Source organism: Cinclus cinclus, chromosome 7 (genome assembly GCF_963662255.1).
Source record: "Cinclus cinclus chromosome 7, bCinCin1.1, whole genome shotgun sequence".
Taxonomy (NCBI): Eukaryota; Metazoa; Chordata; class Aves; order Passeriformes; family Cinclidae; genus Cinclus; species Cinclus cinclus.
In genome coordinates this window covers 11,844,808-11,860,312 of record NC_085052.1, presented here as the reverse complement: position 1 = coordinate 11,860,312, position 15,505 = coordinate 11,844,808, and the positions used below count along the sequence as shown (strand labels likewise).

At 45.9% G+C, this 15,505-nt stretch overlaps 1 protein-coding gene across 1 annotated transcript in view; it reads right to left on the bottom strand.

The window, feature by feature from the left end:
* Positions 1–15,505, bottom strand: part of SH3PXD2A (SH3 and PX domains 2A) — a 236,847-nt gene that overhangs the window by 180,898 nt on the left and 40,444 nt on the right. The window contains exon 2 of the mRNA XM_062496397.1: positions 13,696–13,776. Coding sequence (XP_062352381.1) covers positions 13,696–13,776 — 81 coding nt within the window. The remainder of the gene's footprint in view (positions 1–13,695; positions 13,777–15,505) is intronic.

The following is a 15,505-nucleotide window of genomic DNA, read 5'->3' as shown; positions in this document are numbered from 1 at the left end:
ATGCCACTGAATTTTCAGGCACAACTGAAATCCCTCCCCTGGCAAAACTTCTCTTACACTTGCCTCCCCAGCTGGGAAGTCTACAGGAGCCATTATGGTGCCCCACTGACAGAAGTGAGCATACAATGATTATGTATTTAATTACTGTATTTAATTAATTACCTACAAACTGGCTTATTCTCTACTGAGAGGGTGGTCAAACACTGGAATGGGCTACCTAGAGGAGTGGTTGATACCCTAGGCTTCTCGGGAGTTAAAAGGCCAGCCCAGAAGTGCCCAAGCATCTGGACTACATGGTCATTTTATGTCCCTTCCATCTGGAATATTCTGCTCTAATACTGAAGGCCTGTAGCATAGACATACAGCAAGACTTTCTCTATTTCAAGTTTATGATAATCTCAAAAGATGACAATTTTCTGTGAACTTTTACTGTCCTTGGAGCAGAACCCAATACCCAGGACTGAATTTAAAACTCCACATGAAAACAAAATGATCAGTCTGAGTTCTTGACATGACCATGGTCACCATTGCATCTGGTTACCTAACAGTCACATGTTAACTTATCCTCTCAAATCCATGGAATATGAACTATTTCAGAACATGGAATCCAAAGGAAAAAAATTCTATAATGCAGATCTCCTGCTTTAGTCAGGGCAGGGGAAAATTACAGTATCCTGTCTTGCAGCTCTTATGGTGCTTTCACTGCCTGAAGAAAATCAGACAGAAGGCCAATACATATTTTGTGTCTTTAGACTAAGAATTACAGTTTGCACCAGTAGAAGTATGAGAGAACACTGTTAAACTTGCCATGCCACAGAGAAGAAAAGCCCCAGTGCTGGTGGGCTGGAGCTCATGGAAGCTGTGACTGAGATCTTCCCTGCACGGAGCTGTAGCTACTGATCTCCCAAAGGCAGGACACAGCCACTGTCCAGCACAAGTGGTTCAGTCTTGAAGTCTGCCTTTCCAGTTGTCCCAATCTCCCTTCCTTACATTGGTAAAATACTGCTGGCAATGTAACACGCTGATTTCAACAGAGAGCTCCCAAGCTTAACTGATCACAGTGAACAAAGGAGTTATATCTTTCCAATGATCTTGCAGCTTCTTATGCCTTTTCCAGCCACTAACACCAGCCAGACATAGCTCTGAGCTGGTATGTGCTCCTGAAATACAAATAAATGAGCAGGCCGCCATGAGGGAAGGAAAGAGTTAGTTTTCCATTCTGCATATTGACTTGAGAGCCTGATGTATTTGAAATCAATTTTTTAAAATATATTTAAAGGACTCTCTTTTATAGAGGGACTTTGTAATGACATGGAAAATTCATAGCTCCCAACATCAAGCCATGGGTGGAGGGAGTCTGGAGTATGAATTAAAAATAATGTGGTTGTTTGCAGAAATTAGCAGAACCAATTTAAATCCACACTCCCCTCCCTCCTCAAATAATCACCCTGTGAAAAGACATGGTTTATGGAACCCTCTGGAAAATGTTCCTCATGGCCTCCATTCCAGACCCAAAATAAAATACATTACATGGCAGCAAATACTTCACCAGGGTGCTGCTCTCTCTTCCCTCAACCCATGTCTCCCATTTGTTGCTAATTAAACGAAACAGCAGGTGCTTAGACCACAAGCGCAGCAGGGCTGGAGAGAGTGCAGTGATTAAACCCCCCTGGAATGTCTTCTTGGAGAGCTGCATCTTTCCAGGGACTGGACTCTTGGAGGAAAGATGAGATTAGAGGCGAGGGCTGGGTCAGTCTTTGGCTGTGAGCTCCATGATCAGAGGGTGCTTTCGAAGGACAGTGGCTCACTAGAAATATAAAGGTCTCTGAGCGAGGTGCTGGTGCCTCTGTTTTGCCAAGCCACCTTCCCAGCACGCTGCTACAGGGTGCACACAACAGAGTGTGCTCTGCCTCTGGGCTGGAGACATCTCCTTTCTCACCCAGCTGAGACCCATCATAACAATGCAGAGCAGCCTCCCCCATACCAAGGCATGTCTGGGCACCTCAAATCTTCAAGCAAAGATTAGCAATGCAGTCCCTGAGGCAGGAAGCCATCCCAGCCTAGCTCTGGGTGAGGCTAGGGAATGGATAAATCACAAGTGAGTGTCAGAGCTGGCCAGGAGAGCTATGGGCTGTGTCTGAACATATGACACACCAGGTCATGCTAATGAGATGTTCCTAGTTGCCACCCAGAGCAAATTCTTGCAAGCCCAGAGAATGATTTTGTAAGAGTAATCCACTCTTTGGGATGTGTCCTTACCCCATGACTCCTGGCACATCCATTTACCTGCTGCCTCTGTGCTGCAATCTCATCCACAAGGTACTCTGTGGACACAGCATGGACTGAATGCCCCCTAGCTCATCCACATGAAAAAGAATGATCCTTGCTGCCACCAATGCCATCACCAAGTTTCATGTCCTGAGACCAAAAATCAAGCAAAACAAAAGGCAAATGCTGTTCTGTTATAGATAGGGCAGACATGGTGCTGTTAAGAAAGAGACAGGCATGGAGCTTTTAGGGGCAGCCAAAGCTGAGCAGGCCATCAAACCCGTTCTTCCTGCATCCTGCTCTGGGGTATCCTTGTTTTGCCCCAGTGAAGTCTTTGCCCTGCTGACCATGTACCCCATCAACAGCACCATCTCCCTCCATCCCAGCATATCAGTCTCCCATGGAGACAAGACAGGATAACTGTAATCACCCAAAGGCCACCAGTGCGTCCTGACTCGGGGGACCCTAAACCAGTTACCAACTGGGATAACATAGTACAAGCTTAGAAATAAATCCCTCATCCCTTCTACAAATTCCATTTCCGACCACAAGACTCCATGGGACCAGGACATAATCCCAAGAACGAAAAGCACTATTTATATTTCTGCTGAGCACTTCACTTCTGTTTGGTCACTCTGCTGATGTTTCACTTCTTCACCAAACCCTGTCAGAAATGGCTGGGGGCTCATGGGGAGGAGAGGGAACGTGGTCATTATGGTCTGGCTTAGCTACTGTAATACAGCTAACATTTGGCTCTGTTAAAAACACTCCAAGCCAAAGACTTCAAAGCATTTTACAAACATTAATGAATAAACTTTCTCCAGGAGGGCTGATTATAGCCCCCATTTTATAGGTGGATATTTTCAGATAACCTTCCTGCCACACCAGAAATTACCTCCTCCTCTTACACACTGCAGACTCCGAGTTCCTAATTACGCAAAAAACATTTCCACATTAAGGCACTGAAATATATTTTTACCTAAGAGTGGAATAGGATTCAGCATGAGGTTTCCTAACAACAACAGGCGGAAACTGACAGTCCTAGTGGTCCTGCAGCTCACACCACATCCCTGCTCAGATCAATAATCCAGGGCTTTTCCACACCCAGAACCAACCTGAAACTTCATAGGACTCCTTCCTACCTTGGAAGCACCTTTTTCAAACTTTTCCCTTTACATAAGAATAGCCAGGGACCACCTTCATAGAGCACATCACTTGCTCCATCTACCTTAATCCCAGAATCCAACGACAAATTAATCTCTACCACATCCTGAAGCACCAAATGCTAAATCCTAAATCACATGCAAGCAACCAGCACCCTCTAACCCTCAGCATGGTAACACAAGGAGCAGTGCACAAGGCAACAGAGGTTTTTGCAAAGCTGCACCATCAGTTACCAACACACCAAAAATTACCAGACAGCCTGGACTTGTTACATGGACACAGGTGTTCAGCATGTGCCATCCCACAACACATTTTCTTCACCACGGCACATGCCAGTTTTGTTCAAGCAGCGGCACATCACTGAAGTGACCAGGAAAAGTCTGGACTTGGATGTCGAAGATTTCTAGACAAGAGAGAGGCCAAAACATTCCAACTCACTGGGCTGCCAAAAGGCAGAGATTAGCCAGATAAAAAGAAAAGTCTGTGAAATAATTTTTCCACGTGGATAAGGTGTATTCCCTTCTAAGACAAAACTTTGATCATTAAATTCAACCTATCCCTTTAAAGTAATTTTTTTCCCTCATATCATTTTACTTAGTCGTTTTCTGGTTTGCTTTCAAATTTATTTCCATCTGGCATTTCCCCCTCTCTTTCACATTGTTTTTGTGGTTTGTCCTTCACCTCTCTCAACACACCTGGCTGTAGGGAGCAGCTCAGCACGTCTCACCGGTTTTCTTAACACACCCTTTAAAAAACAAATGCATCAAGACCCAGACACATGGCTCTGAAGTTACCTCCGTTTGCAAAAGCACCACTAAATCGATTAGGATCTGCCCTTGACTGACCTCGTGAATCAGAGGCACCCCTGCATCAACACTGATGCCTCAAGAATGGCTTTAATAGAGTACCGCAGAATTACAGAAATTATCTTAAACAAGCTGGGATGCTTTTCTGAATCTCTGCTTAGCTCTTTATGAGCTCTTTCACAGCTCCTGCCATCAAGAACTTGTCAGCAACTTGTTTAAGTGCAAACCTTCTCATTGGACTGCAACTCCCTGCCCTGCTCCCTTTGCACCCTCACAGGGTCCTGGATGGGATAGCTTAAAAAAACTTTAATTATGGCCACTTGTGTGGGTCAATGCTCAGTGGCAGGTGTGGACTCAGCAGGCTGCCAGCCAGGCCAGTGCCAATGGATCTGATGTGCTGTAAGAATTCAAGTCCTTCCTCCCTGCACACATCCAACAGACCAGAACCCTCCTTTTAAATGGAAAAGCAAACGGTGGAGAGCACAGCCTTCAGCTTGGCTGAATGCTGTTCCAACAGGGCACCCAGGAAGGAGTGTGCACAAAGCTGTGCTTCTCCCAGTGCATCACTATTCCAGCTCTTTGCGTGACTTCACCATGTGTCTGCTCATCTCTGTGGGTTTTACTGCCCTGACCGCTCCACTTCACTGCTTCCCCTGAAGGGAGGGAAGTGGAAATTGCAAAAGGCAGCTCTTCAGTGGGAATACTTGCATTTGCACAAGACATGAAACTGCTCTGGTTGAGGAAAAGAAGAACCATGCTGACTTGAGGCAAGCAGGAAGGGAACAGGTGCAAACAAACTCCCAACTTCATGCTCCATACATTGATGATGAAAAGATCAGTCATTCAGATGCTATGGGGAAGAAGTAAATAGCACCTGGTGTTCATAGATCAGGCTGGGGTGAGCCTGATCAGGAGCAGTCCCTATGGCAGGACTGTACACAGTCCACAGTAGAAGAGATGCCAGCTGATGTTTTTCTGTGTCCTGTAAGCAAACCATGGTGTGACAAGACCAAGAGCTACTGCTCCTTCCAGACAGGGCCTTCCCACATCTGAGCCTGTCAGAGCAGAAAGCCGGGAGGGGTGAGGTGACATGGAAAAGAACCCTGACAGAGCCCTGCATAAACCCTCCATTACGGCCGGGCAATTTTCTACTTGCACTTAAATGCAATAATGTAAATAAACTCCCCATAACCCTTCCAGGGCTATTTAGGACGTTTGCGAAAACAACCAGCTCCTCTCATCGTGAGCCAAGGGATGCGAGCACAACAGGCACTTCTCATCTTGGTCTCCACACACTTAATGAAAGTGAAGGATTGTATTCCCTGCACAAAAGCCGAATTGTGTTTCGGGGCTGGGGGTGTGAACTCTGTGCAATTTTCCGGCAGTATAAATAATTGAAAGCTGAGTACGATTAGAGCAGAGTCACAACGTAGTGGAGGGGGTGGAATTGTCATGCCCAAACTTTTGGGGCTTGGGTGCTTTGGGGAAAAAATAGCCATGGAAAAATCCTGCCAAGGAATTTCATTTTTACACAGATGTTCCAGAAAAAAAAATAAAAAGGCTGATCATGATCTCTGGTAAGAGGAAACATGCTAATAAAGTGGCACTTGGAGAATTTGCTGTCCGTGTGAGGCCAGCAGCCCCAAAGCTGAGGCTTTGGCTGGGGCTGGTCCCACAGCCAAACCACTCTCCTGTGTTTTATTGTTCCAGCAAACAAAACCTGGAACAAGGATAACAAACAAGTGGACTGCTCCCAAGGCTGAGCTTTAAGTCCTGCTGTGGAGATCTGTGAGGAAAGCTTCCAGCACCAAAATAATGGAGATGGAAGAGGGATAACACAGGAGGTATACATGGAGTCTTTACACACTCTGATGAGGAAAGGCCTTCAGCCCAGTTTCTATCATGATTCTGCATAATCCCTCATACGAGCTACTGTCCAGGCACAAAACCAGCATGACTGGATCCCATACCAAATCTTTTCACCATGGTTCAGATTTTTTTCACAATTTCAGGCATGTTTTTAGATTTCCATGAGCAGCACAACCTGGCAGGGACACATCCTCCTGATACATTGGATTTTTAACATGCAAAGCAACCAACAGCTATGAAAATAGGTCTGAGTCCTCCACAGCTGATATAAGTCAATTCAGTTCATTAGGAAGAACTTGTTGCTTTTCCTCTCTGTGGCTATATCCAGGAGCGTCCTTCCCACAATACAGGTCCCGCAACATCCTCACAGCCTCCATGCCAGCAATAAGTGGGGGATGTTGGTACTGATGGTGAGAAGAACTTACACAAACCAAAACTCTAGAAAGCAAGGGAATAATTTCAGAAAATAACACTTTTTAATAACTTCACCGTGTTCTGTGCCTGCTAGAGGCAAACCATGTACAGTTAAAAGGACACAGCTAACAAACTTTTTGTGATGTTCCCAATATTTCTTAAAAAAAAAAACTCAAACAAAACTCATTTGCCTAACTACATATAGAGCCCAGACTACCGAGACAGAGTGCAATGAGTATCACCTCTGCTCTTGCCTTGCTGCTGTCAGACACTGAGGAGTAAGCTAAGCCACCACCTCACTTTCTAAGGTCAGCCATGTCCTGGCCAGAGAGGCAGACTGGTGCTGAGCAGCAAATAACCACCCTGCAGAAGAAATAACTGCTGCAGATTAGGGGCAATATTCAAGTGTCAGCTTTATGCTCCAGAATCCAAGTGAAGAAGTACAAAAGGGAGAGTTCCCATAGGCTGGGCCACCTTCTCAGCTGTGGGTTCTTTGCCATTCAGTAGTCATTCTGTGCACCTCTATTGTAGGTAGGCAGGCACTTTGCCATTTCTTCACCATGGCTCTCATCTTCGTCTGACTTGCAAAGTCTCTTTAAAAACAAACACTGGAAGCTGAACAGATTGTTTTGTCAAGCAAACATTTAAATAATGATGGAAATTAGAATTATAAACAATTCAATTTATTAACTGAACACAAAGATACTACCCCAAGCCAGCTGGTATCCGAAGGCACTGAGGGCTAGAAGGACAAATGGTACTTAGGTAGCCTTTAAATCAGTGGAGACAACCATTCTCCACTCAATAACCGTGTCAGCTATTAATTTTTTTCCCAGGGGCATTTCAATTCCCCTGGGAAGGCCTGTTACAAGCTTGCTGCTGGGGTATTTTTCTGAGAGCAGGCATTGAGTGGTCTCTCCTACTGAAAGCCAAGTCTTGCAAGTGTGGCTGCACCAGGAGCTCCAGCGCAGCTGCCAAAACACAGGAGGCACAGGCAGTCCTCACAAATGGCACAGGGCTCCTCCTGGAAATCTGGTTTTCTGCATCCCTTGCAAACCTCGCATTGCAAGTCCCTCCACGCACTGTCTGGAATAACAGCGGCAAACAACTGGCCTGTGTTTACTCAGAAGAAAGGATGTGCCATTTCTCCCCAAGGAGCCAGCACTGACCTTTGGGAACAGACATGTTGACAGACCCATGTTCAGATTTCCTCTGAATTTTCCCAGTCTTCTTTCAGTTTCAATAATGCCCTTAAGGAAGCTGTTTATAAATGAAACCCTACAGCTGTTGCAGTAACTCCATCCCAACATTTCCAAGATTATCAGGGATGTCAAGCAATGGATCTAAACCTGATGGGTCAGATATGGAGCCAGGCCCCTGGTCTGGAGAAGGATTTCACAGCAGCTCTCAACATCTACAGCAGGGACAGGATGCTGAGGCCCAGAATCCCGCACCAAGGGAAAAGGTACAAGGGGAAACTTGATCCTCGCAACCCCGACCATGCTGGCCAAGGCCAGCACAGCCCGGAGAAGAGGGAGGCACATGCAGAGCCCAGCAGGAGAAACACCAATTTCACTGTGCACTTGCACCACAGCCTGATGCAGTGATGTCTCCATGCTGCTTCACCCCTGCCCCATTCAACTCCACCTTCTCCTCCAGCTTTCCTGCCTGTTTCCTTAGGCACCCACAGATGCACACACGCAGCCCAACAGAAACACCCACTGAGCTTGTCAGAGGCTGGGAATCCTTCAACACAAACCTCCCACGCTGTGAGAGGGGCAAGCTGCGTCTCGCAGCAGCCCTCCTTCCCTCCCCTTCCCTTCCTTCCCTTCCCACAGTGCCAGCCAGGAGCTCCACACAGGGTGGCACCTACACAAGAGAGGGGCGCCCGTTGCAGAATGACCCTGCTGATCTGGATGGCTGGGAAGGCCGGTGGGTGACTGCTCATCCTACTGAAGAGACCTGGTGGGTTGAGGGTTGGGAGTCAGCTTTTGCAAACACAGGAGAACACCTGCCCCATTGCATTCTTACCTACACTCTTCACCACTGCTAAACTCAGTGCATGCTTGAGCTTGTCCACTCACTACTCCTGCAGAGCTAAAAGCATGAACAACATGAGATATTTAGAGGCCCCACAAAAACAATCATTACCAAGTTAGACTGCACTGGACCAGCAAAATTAGGGCTGCAGGTGTCCACTTGGGCAATTAAACCAGACTAACAGCTGGAGAGAACACACACAATTCCATCGGAATCACAGAATTCCCTCTTTGCTCTGCCCCTGAAAGCCTGCATGCCAAAGCCACCAGGTCCTGTTTCAAATCATAGTGACACAGTGAAATCCAGTGTGCTCAGGCACGTGGCACAGTTACAACCAAACTGGGAATGAGAGTGGACATGACCCTATTCGATACAGCTTAGGGTAATGGAGAAAGGGATGTTGTCACAGAAGAGTGTAACAGGAGAACAATTGATAGCAGCAGTGTTCATGTGAACTCCAGTCTGAGTAAGAAAAGCATAGATACAGATTGCAATTACTAGTTTTTATATTACCATTTTTGTTTTATGTCATCTTCAATGCTCTGTTACTCCATTATAGGACTATAAAAATCAGGATGAACTGAGCAATAACAAATGAAGCTCTTGTTTTTTTGTCATCTGGATGAAAACAACTTACATGTCTTTCCTCTTCCTGAAAAATTCTTCGTAGTCTTTACTTTTTAAATGTTCCAATTGGCGGCTAGTGAGTTCCTCTTTCTGTGCCACTTTGAAGAAAACCTGCTTAGATCAGCAAACAACGTTGGGAGGATAGTATTTTGTGATACACAGAGCCAGTGCTTGAACCTGGAGCAGAGCCTTGTTTATTTGCCTTTTCAATATTGTGACATTTCAGACATCTCCTTGCAGCCAAACCGCCTGTGTGTGTCATTGTGTGGAGAGGCTGAGATCTGCCTACCTAACATTCCTGCCACAGCTCTGGCAGTGATGCTGTTCAGCTCCACGCAGCCAAACACACCACGTGGGATCGTGGCATGCTGCTACATCCAGCTGCTGCGTTTTGCCTTGGGGAAAGCTGCATTACACCTGTTGTGAGAAAGGATTCTCCCCCAGCTCTGCACACAGAAACCCAGCCATCCTCACAGAACAGAGCTGAGGTCCTTCTGCTGAGGTGCTGCTCCTGTTCATGCTCTGACTGCAGGCACTGAGTAGCACAGGCATGGAATCAGAGGAGAACACTTGAAGTCACTGGATAAAATGCAGCACATGACCACTGGTGATTGAAACTGAGAGACCAGGCACAGATCCTCGGTCCCATTTTCCATGCTCACTTTGTTTCTCAGCAGTGGGGCCAGCACCCAAGTGAGGTCATAATAGCTGTAAAAAGCCCAAGGTGGTACTGGGCAGCTGCAAGGGTGATATGGGCAGAGGTGAAAGACACATCCTTCATACTTCTCAGCTGCAAACGTTGTGGTTGTTTTCCAGCCCAGTACGGCCACTGGGAGGGTGAGAGCTGCCTGCATCTCTATACTTCTTCACGTTATGCTTTGGGCAATTATTTATGCACACACTCAACTGCAAATCTCCATTCTGCTAACAGCCTCCAAAAGCACTTTCCAGCAAGAAAAACACGGCCTTACATCTGCAGATGTCTTTTACTGCACAGTAGAAATGCCAGGAGTTATCCTTGCTATCCCAATAAAGGAGTGTCCTTTCTCAGCTCCTTTGGGGACAACAGTATCATTACTGAACTATCACCTCAGGACAGGACTCTGCAACCACCACCAGCAAATCCATTGATGATGATGGAAGACCTCAAACAGCACCCAGGGAATGTGTCCCAGTGAGCCACCAGCCTGTCACAAGGGTCAGTGCTACTGACAGGTGATGTTCACATCACTCTCCTCATGCTCCTCTCTTCTGCACTGCAGGCAAGTGCAAGAAAACAGCATTCAAAATACTGCATTAGGAGGTAGCTTTGACCCCACATGGTGCTCAGGTGCAAATGTCTCCCCAGGGTGAAAGACATCAGATAATTGGATCTGGCAAGCAATTTACAGTAATGCTTTCATCTATGCAGAGTTAATTCAATCTTTTCAATCCTATTTACGGAAACACTGTCACCCACATGTATTCTGCTGCCATCATTTGACCCATGCTCAGGAGCAGATGTGACTTGGTTGCACAATTAAATGATGCAGCAATGCCCCAATTTAATTTAAAATCTGTGTTTACAGATATCCAGCCCTCACTGAAGTAGCACAGGGCTGACTCTTGGCTTGCTGCTTTGGGTTCTGTTTGTTGTACTTCTTACAGCTTTGTGGGGCTAACAAATCCTATGGTATGACCAGCCTTACTACCCTATTACTAAACTTAAAAAAAACCTGACTCCAAATTCAAGCATATGCACTGCTGAAATAACACAGACTCAAAACTCTCCTTGGATATGAATCCTTGGGACAGAGCAGCCTCCTATTTGCAAATTCTATTAGGCACTGCAGGCAGTAAGTATTGTTAAAAATGTAGATTCTACTAATGCTACAGCTCCCAAAACCACTGAACCACTTCCCACAGAGACAGCCATTTGGGGAAGGGTGGGCTCTTTTTTAAAGAAACATGAAAATGGAGCAGTGAAATTAATTATCTGTATTCCTCTCTCCTTGCTCCTGGGCAGCCCCCTGGGTTTCCCCATGGGTCATATCCAGTGTCACTGTCAATGCCAGCCACTGCAGCCCTGAGTAAGTCATTACAAGTCAGCCCTTGTTCCTCCACTTCCAGTCAAGAGCAAATGAGACACGTGCAGCCTTTGGAAGCCCTGAAGTGCAGCTCTGTCGTTGACACAGCAGGGTGAGTGGAGTTGGCAGAGACCTGTGGACTCCAGCTGTTTTGGACATGAGTGGTGCCCATGAATTGGCTGAGCATTACTCCCTGAAATTTGCTTGATTTTCTCCTAGAAGTGCCAAATGGGGATAATCAGGAACATTATCAAAGTAGATTGATTTTGCTAACAACACCTTACCATGTATGGTATCAGATTGCAAACCCCACGTTCAACCAGTGCTAGGTTAGAAGTTCATGCTTCCAGTAAAAATCTAGAAAGCACAAGTCATCCCAAGATCTGGAGCTAATTTCTCTTTGAGCAAGAATCTCTGCACATCAAGCCATAGGTTTCCCAAAATGCAACAGTACCCAAAGTCCCCCTTAGCATTCATTTGCTTTTCCAACTCTTTGCAGGCTTCATTAGAGTTGGAAACAAATTTCTTTTCAAGACCCAAAGCAGTTTCCTTTGCCTTACCTCAGAGATGCTGAGGCATAATCAAAAATCCAGAAAGAGTAATAGTAAGGGGATAAATAAAAAAATCATCTATCACCTTTGGGAATCTAAAAGTACATTATAGCAGCCTGAGAACATAGGGTGTTGTCCCCATCTCACAGCTGGGAAACTGAGGCACAGATGGACACAGTGGCATTGTACAGAGACATGGCAGGACTGTGGACTCTCAAGTGAAGACCTCAATTTCTGTAACTCTGAACCTCATGCTGCAAGAGCTAAAGAGGCTGTTGTAGAGGGCTGTCACTGCTTATGCAGTGTTGGCCCTGACAGAGATCTCTGGGAGGGAAAAGGGTTAAAGAAGGGAATTTTGTTACTTTCTTGTAGTATTTTCTCGTGGGGGGAGCAGCGTCATGCAAGCAGGAGTTTTCCACTGGCTAGGCCCCCTTGCACTTATCAATGGGACCTTTCAGGACTCACTCCCTGATTGAGACATCATTTCCTGTCCAACACACTAACCCCATTGATAACTCCACACTTGATGGGAACTTTTCAAACCTACCAGGAAAGGCCAGGAGACCCAAAACAACATAGACATGAAAACAGAACTGGAGCAAAAAGAGAAAGAAAAGAGAAAAAGAAACAGTTTTGGCCACAATTCACATGCTGACAACAAACGTTTGTGGCTAGGGAGCTGTGCATCTTTAGCAGGTACAGCAGACACAGAGAAGATGCTGACATACTCTTACAGCAGTGGGACTGGCAGGCCTGCTACTTCAGCCCAGTTAGAAATGGAGATGGGCACAAGAGGAAGCTTAAGAACATCCCTCTCTTGTCTTCCTGCCACACAGCAAACAAATTAGGACTGGTTCTAGAAATGATAACATTTCACCCAAAAGGCCAGGAGGCCATAATAACTGATACAGCTCACAAAACTGCCTAGAGACTTCAAGTTTCCAAGTACCAAAAATTAAACTAGAGCTCTTTAAGATACCCCAAACAAGAACCTTTTTTTTCCTGATTTATCATGCGAAAAGGCTCGGTGTTACTTTTCAGGACACAGCACAGTCAGCTGCATCCTCAATACTGACCCTGAGGACTCACTTGGTATTGTAACCTCAGCCCAGCTCAAAACCCAAGCTCCGGTCCAAAAAATCAACCTTTTCCCCAAAGTTCAAGAATCTCTCAAACCACAGCTTTTATTTTTACCCCAGGCAATTCCTTTTGCTGCCTACAAAGCTACAATGATACAAAAATATCAGTGGATCTGGACTATTGCCAAAAGGAACACCAGCCCCAAAGCTTTCCCTGCCCATGCAGGTGCCTGGGAGCACTACCAGAAATGAAGCAGCTGATTCCTGCTTTCAGACTTTGGTCAGCAGCTATCCAACAAGAAAGCTTCTGATGAAACCTAAACAGACACAGAATAGAGCAAAGGAGCTGTACAAAACAGCAGGAGCCAGGACACTGGCTGGCTTGGTAGGTGGTTAGGAAGAGAGACTGGAAAGTTTCCACTGCAATCTCCATTACTGAACTGCTGTAGGAGTGTGCAAAAGCTCTGTTGTTTTCAGTTACTTGGGTAAGTAGTTTCTGGGGGCCCAAAATGTAGCGCTCTCTCTGTTTTAAGAGTATCTGAAGTATTTAAAATTAGATCCTCTCTTTAATAGTAACCATTCATGAAAATGTCAGCTTTAAATGTCTTCACAGTGCAAGTTACTCACTGTGAGCATACCACCCACTTATCTTATACCCTACAAGGGCAGAGTCTGAAAAGTTTCAAGATCATGACATGTAACAGACCAAACAAGCACAAAGCCTTATTTAAAGGCACTATTAACCCAGCTCGAAACATGACTAGAAGCATGAATAGAAGTAATATTTTATGTTAAGACAGGACACACTTACCTGAAGGTCAAAGAACTTGCTGTATCTCCGGTAGATGATCTGGGAAGTCAGGTCAGACCATGTTACGTTGATGATATAGACCTGTACAGGGAAAAGAAAACACAAATCAGCCTGGGCCACAAGCACAGGATACATGCAAAAGCAGAACAGTCAACATAGGTTAATTTCAGATCTCACTGGCTGCTCCCACTCACAGTGAGGAATATAGCCCTGGGAGCAGGAGTAGCTTAAATTAAAGCCTGTTGCAGCCTTCACCAGAAACCGTGGGGGAGTACTCTGTGCTCTCCCACACATCCCCATTAGCAGTTCCCACCAGCTTTGCTCCACCTGGGATAAAAGCTCTAATTGAGCAACAGCATGTTTTCTGGTCTGGGGTAGCACACCCCACCTTCTATCCTCTTTGGAGGGTCCCAGGGCCAGCTACAGGCATGGCTGGGAGAGCAATTCCACCCCTGAAGCAACAGCTTATCATGAGGTGCTGATCTCCAGCCCCACACTCCAGGTTGTCTTTGTGCAGGAAGATGTGGCTGTCACCCTCCCCAAGCAAGGAGGGCCTCTGCTTCAACAGGAAATTCAAAGGAAACAGCTCCACAGGTTTTGTGGAATCACAGCCATGCAATACAGGTGCTTACTCACACCTGTGCACGTGTGGCAGAAACTGAGCCCTGCCAGGGCACACAGCTCTTGCTGAGTCACATCAGACCACCTGGCACTTTTGGCACCCACTGGAAGGTGATGCAAATCCGGACAGTGAGAGTGACACTGTTTCCTTGCATTGATGGAAACAGCAACAGAAGCCTGGAATAAGCCCAGGATTTCCCTTGTCCAGCCCTAGTCCATCCCCAAAACAATCCTCTTACAGAAACACTGTTTTGCCAGAAGCTGTGATGAAAAAATTACTCGCACGCACATGTATACATATACACACACAAAAACTTGTACATGTACATATAAATACACACACACAAAACACAACAATATTTCCTTTTGACCCTGGTACCTCCAAAATAATTTTTTAGGAAGTTAAAAATGGGCCAGGTTTTGCTGTATCAGACACTTGCCCCCAGGCCAATGCCAGTCCTGCTGCCTTGATTATAGATCTGCAACAAGACTTCAGCAAACAGGATGGAGCTATCAAGGGTGACCACGCAACATTAATATAATGAAAATCACAGCTAGGACAGCTCCTGGGCCTTTAAAGCAATTTTCAGGTTTCACATATGGACTGAGATAATGATCTGGCAGAGGAAATAGGAAAGCATTCCTCCTCCCTCAGCCACAGCACTGTGACAGGAGCTCTCACTTTTGCCATGGTTGTAGAAGTGAAGCTGTCTGTCTCCAGCAACGGGGGATGGATAAGCATCACCATCTTCTCCATCTCCCCCAAGACACCAGACCATCTTCCAAGCTACTGATTCAGATGCTTCTGTACTTTCGCCAATAAAAATTATTGCGTGAAAATCCCTGGAGGGTGTTGAATATTGGGCTTAACAATACTTTTCCAAGGACCACCAATGGACTTTTTTTTCTTCTTTTTTTACCAGTAGGAGAGGTATCCTCCCAAAAAACACAGAGATCCTGCAGCCATACTTTCCTCCACTTATTACAACAACATTCAGTCCCCAAGGCAGTCCCCAGCTCTGCCTCCCATCTCTGCAGCCCAGTTTCATGGCATTCAGTAACTGGAGATGCTGAGCACAGGCTGTTAAGGAGATCTGGGCCCTTTCTCATGTTGGTATTAAACATATCTGCTCTACCCACCAAGGCAGAGACCATCAAGGCTGGCAAGGGGAAGACTCCTAGAGGTAAG